The sequence below is a fragment of the Bos indicus genome, chromosome X (assembly GCF_029378745.1).
Source record: "Bos indicus isolate NIAB-ARS_2022 breed Sahiwal x Tharparkar chromosome X, NIAB-ARS_B.indTharparkar_mat_pri_1.0, whole genome shotgun sequence".
NCBI classification, from domain to species: domain Eukaryota; kingdom Metazoa; phylum Chordata; class Mammalia; order Artiodactyla; family Bovidae; genus Bos; species Bos indicus.
Window position 1 is genome coordinate 72,738,764 of NC_091789.1, and position 18,725 is coordinate 72,757,488.

The window sequence follows — 18,725 nt, forward strand, 5'->3', positions numbered from 1 at the left end:
AGATTGAATTTCAAAAAAAAAAAAAAAAACTTTAATATAGGCTCAGTGGTGCTAAATTATGTTTATTTTGCATTTCCCCAAAGATAGTTTCACATCAAAAGAAACTTTCCAGTAAACCCAGTTTAGATGTGGTTGACCTCATGCCTGTCTACCTCCATAGGAAACATTATATTTCGGCTTAGAAACAGAAAAAAAATCTTTCCCACCCCTTTCCAACTTCCCCCAAACACTGTTAGGCCTAGTAAAATGTAGTGGGAAATACAGATTATTCTGTTTGAGAAAATATATTATTTTTATTACTACATCCTTATATTTCTCAGAACCTTATTGGGATGTGATTTCCTTTTTTCCTAACATCTGCCACTACCTTGGTGTTTATTGGAGAATGCATATTTGCTTAAGTTCAGTTTCTTCCGAAAGTTAACCTACAAAGCAAAATGCAACTTTTACTGTCTTTGTAGGAACCTCTGTCGCCATTCCTAAGAGGAGGCCATTTCTTTCCAGGAAATAATGTTATTTATGAAAAAACCATAAGAAAAGTGGAGAAGCTAAATATGGATCAGGTATGTGAAATTTGTTTTAAGGCTTATTTTATAAGTGTGTACTTTTGAATTATAAATATTTTAATAGAGTTAAAATGACATTCAATTTTCAAGTGCCAGGTGAGACCACTATTAGTCATAATAATACTTCTTTATATTTACAGCCCTTCATATCATCCTTAACGATTTCATTTCCATTTCTTCATTTAAAGTATTGTCCCCATTTTACTAAAAGAGAAACTGAAATGAAGACATGCCCAGTCATGGAAAAAATTAATGGTAGAATCTGAACTTAATATAGATATCTCAGTGTTTTGTACATTTCTTTTAAACTAGGCTCACAAAAATAATAATTTAAAACATTGTAATTTTTTCTTAATTAACTTAATATGAAATGAATTTCTAAATGAACACTATGAACAGATGGGAAAATACTGTATACTGTAAAAGATCTAGAAAATGAAAGCTTGAAGTCAGGTTTTTGAAATTCCATTAATCTTAACTGAGACCAAGTACAGAGTAGAAAACTACAACAGGGTGATAGTAATTCCATGGCATTTAGAGCTCCTCCCTCCTTGTGCCCTTCCATCCTTAAAACAGAGTTGTTACTGAAACCAGTAGAGGTTTCACATTGACCTGCTCAATGGGTACAACCATGCTCAGGCCAGACAAAGCCTGGGATTTATCTCTTGAACTAGGTTAGTGCAATAGCTTCTTAGGCCTTTGGTAGCAAAGTACTGCAATCTGAGTGGCTTGAAACAACAGAAATTTATTGTCTCACAGTTCTGGAGACCAAAACTATGAAATAACCACATTGGAAGGGCCATGATTCCTCTAAAACCTCTATGGAAGGAACTCTTCCCTTCCTATCTCCTAGTTTCAAGCTTGGAGAATGCATATTTGCTTAAGTTCAGTTTCCTCCAAAAAGTTAACTTGCAAAGCAAAATGCAACTTTTACTGTCTTTGTAGGAACCTCTGTCGCCATTCCTAAGAGGAGGCCATTTCTTTGGCCTCAGGCTTGTAAATGCATAATTTTAATTCTCCATTGTCACATAGCATCCTCCCTGTGTGTCTTCATGTGGTTTTCCCTCTGTGTATGTTTGTCTCTGTGTCCAAATTTCCCCTTTTCATGAGGACACCAGTCATGCTTGATTAGGACTTATTCTAATAACCTCATTTTAACTTGATTACTTCTGTAAAGACCCTGTTTCCAAGTAAGTTCACATTCTGAAGTACTGGGAGTACTGGGAGTTAGGACTTAAACGATTTTTTGGGGGGAGGTACAATTCAACCCATAACAGGTAGTTAAATATTATCAAATGAATTTTGATGACAAAATCATTTTTTTCTCATATACAAATGAAACATTACAATATACTAAATTCTCCTTTTTCATTTTTCTTGGCATGAGAACATATTTTGTTTTTATTATCATTTAGGGGCAGTTGTTACCCAGTTCATTGGAACTAATATATTATTTATTCATTTGATACCCAGTAATAATGAAATAGAGTAAGCTCTCAGAATCATAAACATCCAAATCTTTAAGATTCTGGTCTGCTTCAAAAATTGGATATAGTCTGAAGGACTTAGTATAGTATATATTAAACACATATTTTCCAGTTTCTGTATATTATGAGACAAAACAGAAACATTTCATGAAATGTCAGTTTTTCAAAAGACACTTTCTTTAAGCTACTGGGTTATAACATCTATTCTTTATCTAACTGAACTCCCAAAACAGTAAGCTTGACAATTTTAAATAGTAAGGAATTTGTTTTTTTTTTTTAATTTAAATTTATTTATTTTAATTAGAGGCTAATTACTTTACAATATTGTATTGGTTTTGCCATACATCAACATGAATCCGCCACAGGTGTACACGTGTTCCCAATCCTGAACCCCCCTCCCACCTCCCTCCCCAGGTTCGATGCAAGATACAGTAAGGAATTTCTGAGATACATCATTTCACACTGCTTCCAACTTCTTGTTTCAAAAAGAATATACAGCTTTTCTAAATCTTGGCCCTAGAAAAAATATTGAATATCCTGTACATTATTATTGCTACATATCTGGAACAATTAAAGATGTGTTCAGTGAACATTGCTGCTAGTTACTATAATATCAATAGCTAAATTACTATTAACTTGACTATTTACTTTTATATGTCCACTATTCTTATTAATGACTTAAATGATTTGGGAGTTTTGGAACTGCCATAGGAGACTGCCTAAGGTAAAAAGGAACCATGCATATGAAAATACAATTGCTCTGACCTAGCTTAGTTTCCTCAGTGACAGAAACATAATGGGATGAACTGGATAAAGCTAGAGTCTGGATGAATCTGCTTAATGCCATCTTGAAGTGAAATGAAGTGAAAGTCACTCAGTCATGTTGGACTCTTTGCAACCCCATGGACTATACAGTCCATGGAATTCTCCAGGCCAGAATACTGGAGTAGGTAGCCTTTCCCTTCTCCAGGGGATCTTCCCAATCCAGGAATTGAACTGGAGTCTTCTGTATTGCAGGTGGATTCTTTACCAAACTGAGCTATCAGGGAAGCCAATGTCATCATGAGACTAATTCAAATAGGACTAGCTTTTAGAAGATGGAACCTGTCCAAAAAAGAGGTCTTTATAATAGGATGGTAAAGTAATGCCAGTGGCAAGATAATTATCCAATTCATATGAATCAAACCTGGGTCTCCTGCATTGCAGGCAGATTCTTTACCATCAGAGCCACAAGGGAAGTCTATAAATTGTACTCTGTGTATTTTTTTCTTAAGCAAAGAAGAGAAATATATGGTAAGATATATGGTAAATCAGAAATGTTTGAACTTTTGTACATTAAAAACTCAGCTTGTGATATGTCACAAAAGTATGAGAAACATGAATATCTTGCTTCGGAAAAATAATTTTAGCAGTCAGATATGAGGACTGAAAACTGAAAACCTGCTAAGACTTCAGTGGTACCAGGTAGTGGTTCACAGGCCAAATAGGTTTAGGAAAACCACAAGACATCTCAGATGGAGAGACTGTCAGCATTCCATTCAAGAGTCAACTGATACATTAATAAGGAAAGATGGTTGAGAAATGGGTTTTGTTTTCTTTACTGTCATTTCAAAGTTTTTCCTCATCTGTTAAAGGACACATTTCCATCCCCTCCCCCCACCAGGAGGAATTTTATTTCAGTAATGTACTAGCTCCTCACTGGGTGAAATTTTTCTCCAACTATCACCCTGACTTTTCCTAATCTAGTGTATAAAGGTATTTTGTAACATAAAAGAACAAAATTTTCATACCAAAAATTTGTACAAAAGCTAGATAATACACAGTCAGACTTCTAAACTGTAGAGATCTTAGTGCTAGTATATTTGTAAAGAAGATTCTATTTGAAAACAGCTTGAAGAAAATGATTCTATGAACTGATTCTGTGACCTGTATTTATATGTTTAACAAGGCAGTTCCTACTTGTAAAATGTGTTTCTTAATACATATTTTTTCCAAAATATTTTATATACATGAAAAGATATTTGTAAACATGATAAAATTTCAAAGCATAAAAATATAAAAGGTACAAAAAAAGTGCAAAAAGAGAAAATATATATAGTGCAAAAAATCCTCTCTGTCCTGATCCTCTTTTCCCTCAGTTCCTCTTCCCAGAAGCAGTCATTCTTAATGTGTTTTTGTTTCATGCATGTATTTAAAAGCAGTTGTATATGTTTGTAAGTATACATGTGTGTACATTAAAAATATACACAAGGAGTATACTATATTCATTCTTATGCATATTGTTTCTTCAATTAATACAGTTTGAAAATTGTTCCATATAAAAATTTTAAAATTTGAAGTGCCTTATTTCATTAACATAGGTCACCTTTTCACAGTCAAAAGGAAATAGAGCATTGAATTTATACTTTCAAAGTTAATTGTATGTGCATGAATGTAGCATTATGATTCAAACAGAGCATTTTTTCTTTGGGTGAAAGTTTTTTGAAAACTGGTTTTCAGGTATCTGTTTCCAAAATAGAATAGAACAAAATAACATAGAAAATTCAAACATACCTGAAATCTTCAAAACTAAAATAACCAAATATCTTTTCTTATTCTGTGCTCAACACTTATCAGAAACAAAATCACAGTAAATAAGCAAACAGATAACAAAGATTTAGTTTAAAACAAGTTCCAAAATACTTTGAAGACAGTACAAATTCAGTCTAATGGTCTGAAAGAACTCTGAGCAAGAAGTCATAAGTTCCAGACCCAATTTTGCCACTAATTATATCATCATAAGTAAATTATCCTACCTCTCTGGACCTCATGGTCATTTTTTTTTTTTTTTACCTGCAAAACTAATGGGGTGATTGATGATTAAGTTGATGATGATGATGATGACAATGATAAAATTTGATAATGATAATAATAAATGTTAATTCCCACCTACTTTATACTTGGCACTCTGCAAACATTAGTTAATTTACTCCTCACAGCAACCCAATGAGGTACATACTATCTCCCCTTTACACATGAGGAAACTGAGGCTTATAAAAATGTGTGTACAGTTTCTCAAGATCACAGAGTTAATGGTAGAATCAGAGTTAGAATCTATGTTTTCTGGATATGAAGGTTCAGTTACTGTTTTCCAATCTTTTTTCTTAATTTATGCTTGATTTTCATAAGCATAAGAATTTCACTTGCCCCCACTGTGATTCTATTATGCTTCTGACATTGAAAGTCACTACAATATATTATTTTCTAATTTATATCCATCAATATCTTCAGTATTATAGTATTATGCAATTAGATCCTGAAGTGCCTATTGAATCATGAATATTGAATTAATTAATTATTAATTAATATTAATTAAAATTAATATTCATTATAGTTTTAGTGTTAAGTGTAACTGGAATATTAACTTAATCAAAACATGCAATTCCATGGCCAACTTAGGTAAGTATTTGGATTGTCACAGCCACCTGATCAAATAAAAATAGAGTTCAGTACAACTTTTTTCCAATGGAATAACTGGAAAACTAATATATCACTTATTAAAACTATAAATCCTGGGGCTTAATTTATCTTGTGAAAGAACACATTCAATTTTTTAAAATGGATTTTCTTTTATTAATAATTTTTATTCTAAATATTTTTGGCTTGTGTATGTATTTTAGGAAAGCTATCCTCAGATTCAGTGCAATCATCACATTGTTCAACAGCCCCAGATCATCCACTCTCCTCACTGTGAACAATCCCATTCTAGTCAGAAAATCCAAACCATCACAGGAAGTGATTCAGTTTCTACAAACACTGGAATTGAACTGTGTCATGGTGGCTCAAACCATACACATGAGCAGGTAAGATTAATGAAATGATTCCTTGTAAAATTGAAATAATCTCTTAAACCCTTTTCACACTTCTGTATAGATACCCACATTAAATTTTCATCAAAATATTGATGGGTTATACCATGGGGATTTGTGTTTTATTATGGCATTTTTAAAATAAAATTTTCCATCTCTTCTCAGAACACAAAATAACTCAGGTATGTTAATACGTTAAATCTATGAGGGAAGTTAGGAACTGATAAATGAATACCTAATTTCTAGCTGAATGGATTCAACAGTTGTACAACATTAAATATTTTCATGAGATATGATATTTAAATGAATTAGAGTTGATATTTCTAAGATGATTGTAATGGTAACATTTCACAAGCTGGTACAAACATTTCACAAACAGTTGTACAACATTAAATATTTTCATGAGATATGATATTTAAATGAATTAGAGTTGATATTTCTAAGATGATTGTAATGGTAACATTTCACAAGCTGGTAACTTTTATGTTTTCTTTGCAAATTTGGTATATTAACTCAGGTTATAATAGGCATACATTTTATTGTGTGTTTCATTAACAAGACAGAAACTAAAACTTAGTTGCTAAGAAGAAATCTGTTGGGATGCAATCATCAGTGACTAATTTATGTTCTGAATACTTTGGAAACTTGTAAACATCTGTTATATAGGTGTTAACGGAAAAAAAGATGGTCTTGAATCTTGGGAAAACTAGCAATAATAACTGGAACTATGGGAAATAAATCATCATTTGTATGTTTTAATATTTTTTCCCAGTAAAAAATAACTTGCTCAACTGACCTCTCTCATAGGCAACTCATATGCAACTGAAAGACAAAATAAAAATAATAAGAAAAAATAAAGGACCCTGCCCATATAAGAATATGATTGTTTTATATTAAATATGCATGAGGTTATTTCTAAACACTGAAACTTTGAGATATGCACTTTGGCAATATTGGTAAAAACAAACAAAAAAGAACCACGAAAGATTTAAAACACATTTTTTTTCCAACTGATAAAGCCTAAAATTATTTTTTCCCTGAATATCATATCATGTATGGAAATACTGGCTTTAGAATTACTCTAATACGGTCCAGATGATGTTGAATTTCTTAAATGGGTTAGTAATGACAATTAGAAAGACATTTTTTTAGGTTAAATTATTTGAAATTTTCATTTTTGTAGGTCAAAGTTCATCAGTTCAATATGTTACTTTGCTTCTGTTTCCTCATCATAAGATTCATCATCCATTTCTTACAGGGTTATTGTAAGAATAAATCATGTCTTGTATGTTAAGCACTTAAAGATTGTTGAGTGCTGACAGTAAGTACTTAACAAATGGTAATTACTAGTTTACAGGAATAATTATTATTTGTAAGCATTAAATCTTCACACCAGGTACTATGAAAAATACAAACATCAGTAAGACATTGTCACATTTCTCTTAGGTACTTATTGTATAATAAGGGGAAGTGGCAAACATATAAAATATTATACAAAGCAAAGTATGTCTGTTATAAAAGGAACCTGCAATGAGCTTTGGGAATAGAAGAAAGAAGAAATTAATTTCAGCTGGAAGATGTAGGAAAGCTTTGTTGAGGAAGAAGAGATTGGCCTGGGTATTAAAGAGTGAATAGAATTTCTATATGTGGTATGGTGGTGTGTGGCATGGACATCCTAAGAACAGGGAGTCACATGAAAAAAGTGATATATTTTGGAAAGTACATTTGGGGTTTCAGGAATAGTGGTTTGGTTTGTATGACAAAGGAGACATGGGATGAAGACTATTAGAGTGTAAGATTAAAATGATACATTAAGGCCAGATCATGAGGCCATTGCCGTGGCATGATCTTAGTTTCTTGACCAGGGATTGAACCTGGGCCTTCAGCTGTGAAAGCATGGAATCATAATCACTGGGCAACCAGAGAATTTCTGAAGGTTAAGTTTAAAATTTTGAACTTTATTTGGCAGGCAATGGAGAATGATTGAAGGTTATTAAGTAGGAAAATATTGATAGCTATGATTAGATTAATTCTAGAAGCTTTGTGCAAGATAAATTGAAATATTGATTAGTTTTATCTTCACAGTGTTCAGAATGAAGAAGATATCATTATTGACTTTATTGTTAAGAAAACTGAGGTTCACAGAAGTTTTTACTTGCAAAGGCTTTGTATAGCTAGCATGTGATAGAGCCAGGATTTGTACATAGTTAGCCTGACTCCAGAGCTTACTGAGAGTTCCTTCTGGAAGTTGAGTCAGCAGTGTGGAGAGTCCTTGGTCAATAATGTAAACATGAGTAGGCCAATGGATTAAGAGTCTGCCACTGGAGAGGCTTTGGTGTTATAACAGAAAGTGGACTAGCTTCAGGGTAGGAAGATCTGAGTTCAAGTCCCAGCTATGTCCTTTTCAAGCTGTGTGTTCTTAATAAATATTAAATCTCTCAGAAATATCCTTATCCATAAAATTCTGTTAGTAATGTCTACCTCACAGAGTTGATGTAAAGACTAAATGAAAATATGTTTGATGTGCTTCATAAACTATAAAGTCTACAACATGAAAAATACCACAGAGAAGGATTTGCAGAGAGAAGATTATTAAAAGATATTTCAGCAAAGTATAAAACTTGTTTTTGTTTTGTTTTTAATTAATTTATTTATTTTAATTGTAGGATAATTACGATATTATAATCTTTTACCATACAAAGTGTAAAACTTAAGCTAAGATAATGACAGTAGGATTGAAGTGAGGGACAATTATCAGAGATGGGAACAATATCATAGGATTAAGCATCTTATCCAAAAGCAATGGTAATGCTATGATATACAGAATAGCCCTAGGAAGCTCAAAGCTAGTAATTTTCACCTATGTGGATAATATAGAATTGGCTCCATTTCTGGTCAAAGTGAGGATGGGGTAACCTGATTGTGCAGATCCCATGGGCAAAGCAGGGCAGAAAATGAATTGTCTCACCTAAGGTCTTTGGTGTTTACACGTTAGTCTTTCACATGAGTGGAAGAGTCTTTGAAGAGTAATAGAGCAGATGTCAGTTAGGCTTTTTTTCTTATACTAAATGTTGACCCATTTTTAGTTTGTGTTTAGAGTTAAATTGCAATTCAGAGGTCAAGGAACACAGACTTTAAATACAATTATTTGGGTTTATAAAACCTGATTCTGCTGAGCTGCGTGATCCTAGGTAATTGACTTTAACTGGGCTGAACATCAGTTTCCATATCTATAAACAGGGAAAATCACACTTAACGTGCAGTATATCTACAATAGAATTAAATGAGATAAAATATGTAAAGTATCCAGCTCAGTGCCAAGCACATAGCAGATGTTCAAATGAATGTTTGAATCTTTACCTTTCCCTCCTCATACTGAGGCCCCAAATCCTTCAAAGCATCAATAGGAAATTGATTCCCATTGTAATAGTTTTCAGTTCAGTTCAGTCTCTCAGTTGTGTCTGACTCTTTGCAACCCCATGGAATGCAGCATGCCAGGCCTCCCTGTCCATAACCAACTCCCAGAGTTTACTCAAACTCATGTCCATTGAGTCGGTGATGCCATTCAACCACCTCATCCTCTGTCATCCCCTTCTCCTCCCACCTTCAGTCTTTCCCAGCATGAGGGTCTTTTCAAGTGAGTCAGTTTTTTGCATCAGGTAGCCAAAGTATTGGAGTTTCAGCTTCAGCATCAGCCCTTCCAGTGAATGAATATTCAGGACTGATTTCCTTTAGGATGGATTGGTTGGATCTCTGGCTGGCTGTCCAAGGGACTCTCAAGAGTCTTCTTCAACACTGCAGTTCAAAAGCATCAATTCTTTGGTGCTCAGCTTTCTTTATAGTCCAAACCTCACATCCTTACATGACTACTGGAAAAGCCATAGTTTTAACTAAAAGGACCTTTGTTGGCAAAGTAATGTCTCTGCTTTGTAATATACTGTCTAGGTTGGTCATACCTTTTCTTCCAAGGAGCGAGTGTCTTTTAATTTCATGACTGCAGTCACTATCTGCAGTGATTTTGGAGCCCAAAAATATAAAGTCTGTCACTGTTTCCATTGTTTCCCCATCTATTTTCCATGACTAAATCACCTTTAAAGTATCTTCCAAGAAGCATTAAAATATTTTTAAAAATCAGGTGTCCAAAAACCTGGCTTCAAAATATTTCAAATAAAACTAATTTTTGTATGTTTTCCATGGTTCTCCTTAGAAACATTATCATTTTGGTTTCAAATTCAGAACATCACTGATCACATTTCCTTTCTCGAGGACATTAAGAATAATGTGCTGTGATCATTTTCCTGCCATTAGCAAGGAACAGATAATTCCACATATGTTAGCCACAGTAAAAAGCTCAGTTGAACTTGTTTTAGAAGTTTTCATACAGGTGGTGCTTAAAGAAAGGCTCAAATAATTATATATATTGTACACACAACTCTTTTGCACTTGGCTTGAGACTTCCAAGGAAATTTTTAGAGTCATGGGAAGATGTAAATGGAAGAGTCCTGCTCACTTAGTGCTATTGCCAAAGAAAAAATCTCCAACCTCTAATGTCTTTCTTCTATCATTTAAAAATTTAATTTTTGTCAACATCAGGACTGCACAGATCTTAGTGTCAGGTACTTTCTTTTTAATTTATTTTTTAATTGGAGGAAAATTACTTTACAATGTGGTGTTGGTTTCTGCCATAATTATACTTATATTCCCCTCCCTCTTGAGACTCCTCCCTCCCCTACCCCACCCCACCCCACCCCTCTAGGTCATCACAGAACTGCCTGGCTGGGCTTCCTGTGTGAAACAGCAACTTCTTACCAGCTATCTGTTTTACACATGGTAGTGTATATATGTTTATGCTACTTTCTCAATTCATCCCACTCTCTCTCCCGTTTCTGCCAAGTGTCCAGGAAGCTTGTTACAATATTTACTTAACATAAGCCATTCACTAATGATGGAAACTTAGGGCTGCTTAGCTCAATAAACTCAGCAGTTCTGCCTGTTCCCTCACTCAGTCACATGTGGCTCCAGTCCTTCTCCATCTTTATTGCCTTCTTCATCTCATTATTGAAAATGAGCATCTTTTGTGTAAAATTCTCTTCACTGCTATCCTGTCCCCAAGTTTAACTGGTGTCTGTTTTGGACTCATTTTTTTCTCCAACACCACCCTTGTCTATCTCCTGTTACCTCTTGCTTTTGTGCCCTTTTGAACTCTTGTTCTGTGACAAACAAATTTTTTTTTTTTACTCTTAAAACTGTTTTTTTTTTAATCAAAGCAATGCATATAGATAGCTTAAAAGTTCAAATAGTATTAAATGGCATAAAACAAACAGCAGTTTCCTGTCCCAACTCTTTCCATGCCTGCCTGACCCCAGAGAACCATTTTCAACCCTTAACTTTTTTTCTTCTGGTGTTTACCTTCATATAGCTAAGTAGTATGAATATACCTATGCTGCTATTTTTTAATTCATAAATATTGTACATTATCTGTTGGAAATTCTGATACATAAGGATTTAGTTCTATAAACCCTCCATTTACCTGTTTCTATCCCTTTCATCATCTCAATATAGTTAAATCGCCATTTGGGGGACTAAATCATTATTCAATGTTTATATTATTCTATTATTGCTTATGAAAAAAGTATTCACTGCTGAACCAATTTGTGTACTGTTTTGCTATTTTTATTAGTACAACTATTATTTGCTGGTGTTAATAATTCCCTAAGTTTTTTCATTTGTTTGGTTTTCTATGTATCTATTGGATTCTTTTCTCAGTACAATTTTATACAACTAAGTGATCGACCGTTTCTTCTCTTTAAAACCCTGCAACCCATATACACCGCTCCTCATTGCTCATATTATCATTACTACTGATCTTCTAGTCACTCTTTCCATCCTTCAACAGTTTCACTGGCAGGATTATAGGCTTCTTCCCACTTTTGCCTAACCCCTGCCCTGGAATCATCTGTGAGAACTTCACCACCATGAAAGACCACCATATGATCTTTCCTATGCTCTACCCTCATGGTTTTTCATCACTGTTAATTTCTTCATTTCTACTACATCTTCAACTCTCATAGACTTTGGCCACTCCTTGAAACCTCCTCATCACTTGAAACTGTTTAATCTGGAATTCTGAATGTCTCATCACTTTCTTGCATCTCCTACTCCCCAATTTCCATTGAACCTTGCCCTTAGCAAGCTTTCTCACTCTCAGTTCCAAACCAGGCTGGTGTCCCTTGTCAGCTGATTCAACAATGCTCTTGCTAGAAAACCTTAAAATTGTTGTTGCCTTCTCTGATTAATCCTCACCTTCACTGATCCCTTACTTTGGATAAACTGCCGTCCACTTTCTTTGCCCCTAGATTTTGACTGCTTCATGTGTTAAAGTTCACAAACTAGGCTAATTTAATCTCATATATATTGTCTCTATCTTGCTGGACTCCTTCTGTTGCTAGGAACTCCTTTTAGTTAATTCTAATTATTTTGCCATCACGGTCCTCAGTATCTAATCCTTACTTTTCCCACCCTCTTTGTACTCCAGGTCCCACTGCTATTCTCTTATTCTCTGCAGGTGGCCTTGCCTTCTACTGAGAATGGGCAGTGGAAGTAAGATTTTATTGTGCACCAGAATCAGTTGGCAGGCCTGTTTAAATAAAGATTGGTGAGACTTGACAATTTGCATTTCCAAGTTCAATGGTTATCCAAAGTTTACTTGGTCCAGGTACCACAATTTGAGTTTACTATGTGAACTCCTTCAACACTCTGCTGCTGCTGCTGCTAAGTCACTTCAGTCGCGTCCAACTTTGTGCAACCCCATAGAAGGCAGCCCACCAGGCTCCGCCATCCCTAGGATTCTCCAGGCAAGAATACTGGAGTGGGTTGCCATTTCCTTCTCCAATGCATGAAAGTGAAAAATGAAAGTGAAGTCGCTCAGTCATGTCCAACTCTTCACGACCCCGTGGACTGCAGCCTACCAGGGTCCTCCGTCCATGGAATTTTCCAGGCAAGAGTACTCTACTTCATTGAAAAATTTCTCTGTACTTGGAGCAAACTTTTGATTCTTTGGATCTTTAAGAATTAAGAATCTAAAAATAAAGAATTAAGAATCTAACTTCATCTTCAAGGTGACTCCCTTAGCAACCCTACCAATCTATTGATTTATGATCTCACTCTTTGTTCCCTTCATCTGCAAACACTCTGAAGCAGGAAGGCATAATCACTGCCTGCCATTTCCTCACTACTCACACATTCCTGAATGCTTTGCAAACCAGATTTTAGTTTCAACTTTCTCCTGAAACTGCTTTTATTGACCTCTAAGTTGCAAATTTCACTTTCTTTTTTGGTTTCATTTTCATCTTACTCCAGTTTGATGATAAGTGATTCTGTTGATCCATTGTATTCCTGATATTCTTTCTTTCCATTATACTATACTGCTGCTTCTAATTCTCAGACTTCATTCTTCTTTCATCAGATCTTCCCCAGAAACCCATCCTTGGCCTTCTTTTCCTTTCTCTATCTCTTCTCCCTTGACTATATGGTATAAAATCTTGACTTCTATGACTTTTACATGATCACCTTTACATGGACAACTCTCAACATTTCCCTGCTAAGCTCTAATCCATAATTCATTTATTTATTTGTTTTTGGCTGTGCTGGATCTTCATTGCTGTGCTTGGGCTTTCTCTAGTGGTGGCAAGAGAGGGTTACTCTAGTTGTGGTGTGCAGATTTCTCATTGTAGTGGTTTCTACTGTTGGGGAGCATGGGCTCTAGAGCATGTGAACTTCAGTAGTTGTGGCACATGGACTCAGTAGTTGTGGCTTGCAGGCTTAGTTGCCCTGAAGCATGTGGGATCTTCTCTGATTAGGGATCAAACTGGTGTCCCCTGCATTGCAAGGCAGATTCTTAACCATTGGACTACCAGGGAAGTCACTCTAATCCATTATTTTTTACTAATTGATCTCTCTACTTGATTGTCCCACAGTCATCTCCAATTAACCACATATAGCTTTTCATTTTATTCCCTCTATTAATGATATTTTCAGTGCTCTAATTACAAGACTTAAAATTTACTTTCCCTCTCCTTTGCCACCTCACACCTAATCAGTTATCAAGATTCTTCTTATATAAAATCACTCTTACATAGCTGAAGTTGTGTTTCCTTTGTATAACTCTTTTACCATTTGATCTGCTTTATAGCTCTTATCAACTGGTCAATCTATTATATATATCAAAGTTATTTAGACATATATCTTAGCTCTTCTAAAAGACCATAAGGACCTTGAGAGAGGAGACAGTGTCTTATGTCTTTTTTTCAGTAGCACTTAAAAGTGTACCTTAAAACAGTACTTAGTAAGTTCTCAATAAATGTGGGCTGAATGAATGAAAGCATCATGCCACTGAGACCTTTTAAGTACTTCCTGTGTCTTGTGTGTATAGCTTTTAGCCTTTGGGTTAAGGAAAAAGTTAGAATGTAAGATAAATTACACTGAAAGAGCTACGTCATGTGTGTAGTGAGTTTTTCCGCTGACTCTGCTTACATAATAAAGAAGTGGTTCCATTCCTTGAATAAATTACATACTAAGGAATGGCAGAATAAAGAAATGAAAGAGAGGTGGAGAAGAGAACAAGTAGCAAAAAAGATGGTTTCAAGAAGTTATGTATTAAAAATACATATTCATTTAAAATTAATTTCTTTGGGATATGTATCTTCCAATACAAGAAGTATTTAGAGTGGCTTAAAAGAACAAATAAGCTGTAATAGATCAGAAAAAGAAATATCAGGAACAGTATAAATATAAAGGAACAATAACTCCAGAAAGAAAAGAGCACACAGAAATGCAGGCACAGAGTTCCATGCCATTAGTAAAAGTGGGCTAAAAACTTGGCTCTGAGATTTCTGGAAACCACAGGGAGGGAAAAAAAGAAAAACATGATTAGTGACAAAATTCTCATTGTTCACAAGAAATAGCTAAATAAATTTTCAGTAGTCACTTGTATCATAGGAAAATGTATTTTATTTTCCATTCAAAATAATTAAGCTGTTACAAATTCAATCACTGGTATTCATTATAAAATGACAATCCAGACCACCTACTTTAATTGGTTAGGAGTGGAAGAATCATCTTATTTCATTAAAAAAAGAAAAAAATACCCAACCTATACATATACACCAAAAGAGGGGCAAGGACAACATTGAGTGGCTTTCAATAAAGTTAATTTTAGTTGCTTTGTTAAAGCACCTCTTTCAACTAGTGTTTTTCCATCTATTATAATTAATATTTAGCCCCAATGGCATATTTTATGACAACTTCCTCATGCAACAAATGTTTACTGAGCCTCTACTATGCTCAGTTGCTATGGTAGGAGCTGGAATTAAATAAAGATATTAAAACTGAGTCTCTACTCTCTGGTAGCTGAGAGTATGCAAATAATTTATAACCATCTCCTGCTCCTTTTTTATAATCATTATTCAAATAGCCAATTGTCCATATGTATTAGGTTAAATAAAGACATTATCTTTATGATGATTTTTACATGAGAGTTTAATAATTTACTCATCCCCGCTAAAGCAATACCTCCAGCAACTTTACAAAATAGGTAGTAAATTATCTACATTTTACAGTTCAGAATACTGAGGTTCAGAGACATTAAGCAATACATACACTTAGCCTACAACTAGGAAATGGGAGCTCCACTTTGGGCTCAAATTTCCATTCTTTTTTCATTGCAACACTTTGCTGCCTAGGGTTACTCATAGAAAATTAAATCTTTATTTCAAGTACAGGATTGTTGTTATGAGTCAAGACTTCATTTTAGAGTTGTGATTGTTGTATAGTACATTCAATTCAGTGACAACATTTATTGAAAATCTTCTATGTACCAGGTACTATAAATGCAACATTTCTTTACTAAAATATCTGTGGACATTAAAACAGCACTAAGGATTTTCAGGACCTAAAATCCTGACACTTTTTTTCCTGCTAGGATTTCTTCTTGTGCTACAAAATAGGAAGAGAACAATTACTGTTTTCTTTTTTGCCTTGTCAGCCATATGGCATGGTACATAAAATGAATTTCACTTCACAGTTTCAGTCTGAAAACTATTAAATGTCTCAAATCAAAGCAAAATTAATGAAGTGGTAATCTTAATTATCTACAAGTGTCACCATATCATTATAAGGTTTGCAGGATAGTAATATATACATTGTAAGTTTTTCTTAATAGTGATGTTTTCTGTTGTCACATAGCAAAAAGTTACTACACAAGAGGGTCTAAGCACAGAAGACCTTGTTAGCATGTCAATGACCTTTCAGAGGGTTAGGCAATCATGTATAATTCCTTTTATATAATATGGCATTTTAAGGGCTTTTGAATCTGCTAAGCAACCATTTTAAATACATGAATGGTCTAGTGGTTTTCCCTACTTTCTTTAATTTAAGTCTGAATTGGGCAATAAAGAGTTCATGGTCTGTGCCACAGTCAGCTCGTGGTCTTGTTTTTGCTGACTGTATAGAGCTTCTCCATCTTTGGCTGCAAAGAATATAATCAATCTGATTTCAGTATTGACCATCTGGTCCATGTGTAAAGTCTTCTCTTGTGTTGTTGGAAGAGGATGTTTGCTATGACTAGTAAAAATTGGCAAAATTCTATTAGCCTTTTCCCTGCTTCATTCTGTACTCCAAGGCCAAATTTGCCTGTTACTCCAGGTATTTCTTGATTTCCTACTTTTGCATTCCAATTGACATATTTTGGGGTGTTAGTTCTAGGTCTTGTAGGTATTCATAGGACCGTTCAACTTAAACTTCTTCGGCATTAGTGGTGGGAGCGTAGACTTGGATTACTGTGATATTGAATGGTTTGCCTTGGAAATGAACAGAGATCATTCTATTGTTTTTGAGATTGCATCCAAGTACTGCATTTCAGACTCTTTTGTTGACTATGATGGCTACTCCATTTCTTCTAAAGGATTCTTGCCCACAGTAGTAGATATAATGGTCATCTGAGTTAATTCATTCATTCCAGTCCATTTTAGTTCACTGATTCCTAGAATGTCAATGTTCACTCTTGCCATCTCCTGTTTGACCACTTCCAATTTGCCTTGATTCATGAACCTAACATTCCAGGTTGTTATGCAATATTGCTCTTTACAGCATTGGACTTTACTTCCATCATCAGTCACATCCACAGCTGGGTGTCATTTTTGCTTTGGTTCCATCTCTTCATTCTTTCTGGAGTTATTTCTCCACTGATCTCCAGTAGCATATTGGGCATCTACTGACCTGGGGAGTTCATCTTTCAGCGTCTTATCTTTTTGCCTTTTCATACTGTTCATGGGGTTCTCAAGGCAAGAATACTGAAGTGGTTTGCCATTCCCTTCTCCAGTGGACCACGTTTTGTCAGAACTCTCCACTATGACCTGTCTGTCTTAGGTGGCCCTACATGGCATGGAAAGTCTGGCACTGGTGCTGTCTGGTCTGTACCATTTTCTATGGCAAATCACGGGGATTCTGCTCAGAACACCAACTCTTCCTGTCTTCCCTGCACTTAAAAACAAAGTGCAGGATGCTGCCTCTGAAGTTTGACCCGTCTGGGCCATTAGTAGAGAGAGGTGTCTACTTTTTCTCATCACACTACTTCAAGGTTGGAAAGATATCCATTCCTTCCCTGCCTGAGGATGCCCTCTATGGGGGCCACTTCTGGTATAGTTCTGCCCTCTGCTTAGTGTGGGAGTGACTGTGAGAAGATACCCCATGTCCAAGGGCAGAGAAGCCCCAGCAAGATGGTAGGCGCTGGACCAGTGCCTCTTGTTGAAAGTGAAAGAGGAGAGTGAAAAAGTTGGCTTAAAACTCAACATTAAGAAAACTTAAGACCATGGCATCTGGTCGTATCACTTCATGGCAAATAGATGGGGAAACAGTGGAAACAGTGACAGACTTTATTTTTGGGGGCTCCAAAATCACTGCAGATGGTGATTGCAGCCATGAAATTAAAAGACGCTTACTCCTTGGAAGGAAAGTTATGACCAACCTAGACAGTATATTAAAAAGCAGAGACATTACTTTGTCAACAAAGGTCCATCTAGTCATGGCTACGGTTTTTCCTTTAGTCATGTGTGGATGTGAGAGTTGGACTGTGAAGAAAGCTGAGCACCAAAGAATTGATGCTTTTGAACTGTGGTGTTGGAGAAGACTCTTGAGAGTCCCTTGGACTGCAAGGAGATCCAACCAGTCCATCCTAAAGGAAACCAGTCATGAATAGTCATTGAAAGGACTGATGCTGAAGCTGAAACTCCAATACTTTGGCCACCTGATGCAAAATACTGACTCCTTTGAAAAGACCCTGATGCTGGGAAAGATTGAAGGCAGGAGGAGAAGAGGACGACAGAAGTTGAGATGGTTGGATGGCATCACCGACTCAATGGACATGAGTCTGAGTAAACTCCGGGAGTTGGTGATGGACAGGGAGGCCTGGCATACCTGTCCATGGGGTCCATGCGATCCATGGGGTTGCAAAGAGTCGGACACAACTGAGGGACTGGACTGAACTGAACTGAACCATTCTTAGTAGGTGAAAAATGCATACATTTAAGCCAGGTACTTAGTGGGGATAAATTTAATTAAGCGAATACCCTCTGCTACTATATTACTACTACAGTGTTATTTGTGCGTTGATCACAAATACTCTCTAGTCCTGAACAGCATTCTCAAAAATGTGTGCCACTAAGCTTGAAGGGGGCCAGGAAAGAAAATATAGATAATTCAGGTGAAATATGCAACTATTGTGTGTCTACTATCTGTAGGACTCTATGATTACTACCACTTAATATTGT

General features: G+C 35.5%; 1 protein-coding gene across 2 annotated transcripts in view; it reads left to right on the forward strand.

Annotated features, from left to right (window-relative positions):
• POF1B (POF1B actin binding protein) overlaps positions 1-18,725 on the forward strand; it is a 100,287-nt gene that overhangs the window by 45,597 nt on the left and 35,965 nt on the right. For both annotated transcript variants that reach the window (XM_070784807.1, XM_070784808.1), the window contains 2 exons: positions 462-563; positions 5,713-5,895. In XM_070784807.1, coding sequence (XP_070640908.1) covers positions 462-563; positions 5,713-5,895 — 285 coding nt within the window. The remainder of the gene's footprint in view (positions 1-461; positions 564-5,712; positions 5,896-18,725) is intronic.